Source organism: Meleagris gallopavo, chromosome 13 (genome assembly GCF_000146605.3).
Source record: "Meleagris gallopavo isolate NT-WF06-2002-E0010 breed Aviagen turkey brand Nicholas breeding stock chromosome 13, Turkey_5.1, whole genome shotgun sequence".
NCBI lineage: Eukaryota > Metazoa > Chordata > Aves > Galliformes > Phasianidae > Meleagris > Meleagris gallopavo.
Window position 1 is genome coordinate 17499139 of NC_015023.2, and position 5087 is coordinate 17504225.

Consider the following 5087-nt stretch of genomic DNA (forward strand, 5'->3'; position numbering starts at 1 on the left):
ACCGCTATGGACGGAGCCCCCAGCTCAGGCCTTCCATCCCCTGCCCCACATGGCTTTGCCAGCACTATGCTTCTTTGCAGTGATGGCTGCTGCCTCAGAGAGGCCCTCAGATCCCTTTCTTTTAATTTCAATCCAGACTCCTCAGCTCAAATACTGCCCCAGTACACGGCCCATTCCATGGATGCATGTGCAGGAGGTGAGGCATAGGGTGCGGAGGCTTCCCAGGACACAATGGGACCTGGAAATCAGGACCTGGAAATCAGGGCTGTGTCAGTCCCTGAGGCTGTGGCCTTGGCTGCAGTGGGGCCGCCTGGTGTCAGTGGTCCCCAGGGTTCCTGCCCAGCTCCAGGGGTGGGCATGGAGCAGCCCCCCAGCTGCACAGCAGAGCTGGGCCTGGGTCTGCATTGCCTGATGGGGGCAGAGAAGAGCACACCACCTCTGGGTTCTGAACGTCAATTTATTGTCGCATTCACGCAGGCCTCAATCACAGGCCCCGCCCTTGTGCCCCGAAGCCTTGATTTTGAATAAAATTGTGCAGAAAAATGTCAGGAAAGAGAGCACAGAAAAACAAAAGCATGAGGATGTGGGGACTGCCCTTGCGGCCCCCTCACACGGTGCTGTGAGGCCAGGCCTGGGTCTCGGTGCGGGCGCAGGGCCTGGCTGCTACTCCTGGGCCCGGAGCTGCCCGTTGAGGGGCACGGCCTTGCCCAGGTGCTGCCCCACCGACAGGCCATGCTGCTGCCCCTCCTGTTGCGCCAGCACCTCACGCTTCAGAACGAAGCCGCCGGCCGGGCTCATCTCGAAGCAGCTATTGGGGACGAAGCTGAGGGGCTTCTCCTGCTCCACAGCTGCCAGGCGGCTCTTCCATGCACTCAGCATCTGTGCCCGCGCCTCAGGACTCGCGTAGCGCACGCTGTAGCAAATCTGAGGCGCCAGCACCTGGAAGCCGCAGAAGTGCAGAGCCCCCCGCTGCCGCCGGGGTGGGAGGAGCTGTCAGCACAGTGCCCCTGGTACCACGCTGTCCCCAGCCCCGTCCATACTACCTGCATGGGCCAGAGCAGCACGTTCATGTCGCCGTTGATGCCGCTGGGGCTGTACATGGAGCCCATCCCGCCGGTGGTGAGTGACAGCATGGCTTTCTTCTTCTGAGGATGGGAAAGGGAAGGGCAGGGGCTGCAGGGCCAGCACGTGTTCCCCCACAGCCCCGAGGCCTACCTGGAAGGGCCCCTGGTCGTACATGCTGGCCAAGGAATAGGCGAAGCCGTTGATGAAAACGCGATCAAACCAGCCCTTGAGGATGGCTGGCATCCCAAACCACTGTAACGGGAACTGAGGGCACGGGTGGGTCAGGCAGCGAGTGCTGCTGCTCTTTCCCCCCCTGAAACAGCTCCTCCAAAACCAGCCCCTCCAAAACTAGCTACCCCCCACAAATTCCCCCTCAGCCCTTGCAGTGAAGACTGCACTACAGCCTTGCCTGGAAGATGATCAGGTCGGCTGCTTCAATCTTCTTCTGCTCGGTGACAATGTCGCTGCTGAGGCGTCCCTCCTTCCATGCATGCTCCATCTCCATCTCATAGACAAAGTGCTCGGGATTCTTGGGGGGCCCTGCAGAGAGGGTGGGGGCTCAGGGAGGAACAAGTTGGGGGGCTGGTGGGGATGATGGCTGCACTCATACCGGTGATGTCGCGCCGTGAGAGCACAGCATTGAACCCGATGGCATAGAGGTCGGAGATGGTGACTTCCCAGCCCTTGTCCCGCAGCGCACTGCTGGCTGCTGCTGCCATGGCGTGGTTGAAAGAGGTTTTCTCGGGGTGTGCCAGCACGATGAGCGCCTTGCGACCTGTGGGGAGGGTGCTGCTCAGCGGCATCGGGACCAACGGACCCACGTGGCTGTACCTGGGAGTCCACACTGCCCTGCGGAGCCCCGTGGACGCTGCACGGACCCCCTTACAGTTGACCCCCAACCAATCTCCACCAGCACCCCGCCTCTGCCCCAGGCAATCCGTCCAGGAGCTGCCACGTGAACCCACGAAGCAGCAGTCAGTGGCGCAGTTATCACCTACTGCAGATCGGTGCTGCAGAGAGGTGCTGCAGAGAGGGAGCCAGCAGCATCGAGGCCCTGGTGCCGCTCGCTGGCCCCGGGCACGATCCGCCTGTACCGGTACCAGTGCCGACCTACCTGCCATTGCCAGGGCGGTTCGGCTCCCAGAAGCGGAACTGGAGCGAGGTCGGAACACCGCTCGCGGCCAGTATAAATGCTGGCTGAACTTCGCTCGGGCAGGGCTTGCCGAGACCCGGGGGGCCGGCCGAGAGGCGGAGCGTGTAATACCGAAACTCACTGGTGCCGCCCCGCGAGATTCCAGGCCCGTGGCGTGTCCCCAGCCGTGTCCCCGCCAGCACCCATTGCCTGGGGCATCACCCGCTGCCCTCGGGGAGCCACGCCCCCCTCCCCCCCCCCGTCGCTGTTTTCATCCCCCTGGGAGCCACCAGCCCCCCGTGTTACGTCATGGTCTGGCGTGGCGGAAGCCAAGGGCTGTCACCTGCACGGGGCTTCCCCAGGGTTGTGCACCTGGACCCCTGACCTCCCCTTCCCCTCGTGAGCACGTACCCTGCCTCATGTCCAGCAGCATGTAGCTGCAGGAGCAGCCATGCAGTGCAGGTGGGGTGATTTGGGTTGCTGTGCAGGCGCAGATGGGCACGGAGCTCCAGCAAGGACTAGGCTGGCTATAATATCTGCAATTCCTATCTGCTTGTCAGGGAGTGCCCTGATAGAAATTGTCCCAGAGTGCTGCTGGTGGACCACAGCCCAACGGCCCTGCTTTCCCTTCAATGGAAAAAAGACTGAGTCACGATGGTGTAGCATTTTGTGTTTATTCACAATGATATCATTCAAAATTGTGTCCTTGGAAATGCCAATATCTCACTAGGAGTGTAGCTAGCACCTTCCACGTGTGCAGGGTCTGGCAGGTGGTCAGGGTCAGTGCCTCACACACCCAGAACCTTGCCCCTGCTACTGCCTGCCCCACTGACACCTGAAGAAGCCCAGAAGGAAAGCCTGGATGCCGACACTGCAGGCATCTCACCCTCCTGCTGTCACCAAGTGCCATGCAGTGCCCAGGCAGCCCACCTTTCCCTTTCCCTCACAACTGCACTGCCAAAGGCCCCAAACTGCCTTTCATCTTCTCTTCACAAACTTCTTTGTCACAGCGTTGGGGTTCAGGCGCCTCCTACCAGCGCCCAGCGCCATGTCCCGGATTTGCAGGTTGGCTGCACGACTGTAGATATCATTTTCTGCAAAGGGAGAGACCCCTGCGATGTAGTCGGGGTCGAAGACATTGGTCTTCTGCCTGGCCTTGCGGGATAGCCGCTGCTGTGGGAAGGGCTGGTCCTCCACCAGGTGCGGGTTGTTGGCGTGCTTCCCTCCCTGCGGTGCTGGCAGCGGGTACTGCCCAAAGAAAGACTGTTAAACCTCTGGGGTAACTCTTGGTTAGAGGACCTTCACAGTGATTGCTGTGAAGAAGCAAAAGAAGCCCAAGAGTCCCTGCAGTAAATGGAACATCCAGAAGGCAACCACAGCTCTACCTGGCCCAGTCCATGCAGCAACTCACCCTGAGTCCCCGTGGGTTCAGCACCTTGGGGTTGCGGGAGAAGTGCATGTGGAGGCTCCCATCCTCACTGACACTCACTGCAACTTTCTTCAGTGTCTTGTTACCGCAGTGAGGGCAGAAGACCTTGGTCATGTCCGAAGTTGTCCTGTGGGAGACAGAGATGGAGGGGATTTACTACTCCCTGGGCTGCAGACCAGAGGCCCAGCCCAGGAGTGGGATTATTGCTCAGCCCAAGAGACTGCCCCTTGCCCTGGTGGTGCCGTGCCCACACCTGAAGCAGCCATGGCAGCGCAGGATGTGGCTCCGGGCCTGGCGGATCAGCATGCCATTCACTGCCAGCACGTGGAGGCCCATCTGCAGCAGCACATTCTGCCATGAGGGGGAGAAAGCAAGATGCCATGAGCCCAGCAGCTCCACCCAGCTTTGCCTGCCCGGGCAGCAAGAGGCCAAAGGCAGCAAAGCTAATGGGGAGAACTGGCAGCTTTGAACACAAAAGAAGCCACCGCAGGGTGACTTCTGTATGGTACGTGTGTGGGATCAACCGAGCTGGGGGCTGGAGCCAGTGCCATGAGGCAGCACTCACCTGCATGGAGAAGTCTGTGGTGACACAGCCGACCTGCACGTTGGCAGGCACAGTGTCGCAGTGCCCCGTGTCCTGCTGGATCTGCTTGAGGTTGCTTGGCGTTATCCAGCCCTCGCTGTCATCATCGCTCTCCTCCTCCTCATTCTCTTCCTCCTCGGCACCATCCCCATCTTCTGAGATCTGGCACTCATCAGTGCTGCTGGAGATGCTGTGTGTTTTCTGCAGAGATGGGCAGTTGATGCTGTGTACGCCAAGAAGCCGGGATGCAGGGCAGTGAGCACAGCAGCCTCACCAACATCTCCTGGAGCTCATCCTCGATGCTGGGCAAGGGTGGCCTCCAGTAGAGGAAGGAGCCAAACTCAACGCTGTCGGGCAGCTCCGTGCTGCTGTCGGGGCCGTGCTGCTGCTGCTGCTGCTGGCCCTTCCACAGGCGCTTGTGCTGGAGGACACACGGCAGCCCCGGGCTCCACATCCCCATTCCTCTCACCCCCCACACCACCTCTTTGTCCCCATCACACCCCGTACCTTGGCAGGCAGGTGGAAGCCGGCGAGGTGCAGCGTGGCCTCGGGGTGCCTCGGGCTGGAGCTGAGATGCACCTGTGGGCAGCGCCGGGCTCAGCAGTGCCCGCAGCCCATCCCCACCCCCCAGCCCGCCCTTACCTTGTCCGGAGGCTGCAGACGGACGCTGCCCGGCCCCGCGGTCTCGGCCTGCAGCTGGCAGGTGAGCGCCAACACCTGCAGGTCGGCGGCCGACAGGCTGGGGAAGTCCCCGGTGCGCTTGGCGAACTCGGTGACTGCGGGCACGGGGGAGAGGAGCCCGTTACCCCCACAGCCGCACGCGGCCCCGCCGCCCCCACCCGCACTCACCCGTCCGCACGAAGTCGGCCCGCGGGCGG

General features: G+C 61.7%; 2 protein-coding genes across 2 annotated transcripts; both read right to left on the reverse strand.

Moving 5' to 3' along the window:
* Positions 1-439: 439 nt before the first annotated feature.
* On the reverse strand, positions 440-2336 carry NQO1 (NAD(P)H quinone dehydrogenase 1). The gene is made up of 6 exons (XM_003209926.4): positions 2180-2336; positions 1676-1840; positions 1475-1605; positions 1216-1329; positions 1044-1145; positions 440-969 (listed from the first exon to the last, which is right to left on the reverse strand). The coding sequence occupies exons 1-6, from the start codon at positions 2184-2186 to the stop codon at positions 664-666; spliced, it is 825 nt and encodes a 274-aa protein (XP_003209974.2). The 5' UTR covers positions 2187-2336; the 3' UTR covers positions 440-663.
* A 516-nt stretch (positions 2337-2852) lies between these two features.
* Positions 2853-5083, reverse strand: NOB1 (NIN1 (RPN12) binding protein 1 homolog; the record flags this gene model as incomplete). Its single annotated transcript, XM_010718235.3, has 8 exons — positions 2853-3445; positions 3609-3753; positions 3880-3977; positions 4192-4410; positions 4484-4630; positions 4717-4788; positions 4852-4985; positions 5059-5083. Coding segments are annotated over 8 exons (1110 nt in total), but the record flags the coding sequence as incomplete, so codon positions are not given.
* Positions 5084-5087: the final 4 nt, after the last annotated feature.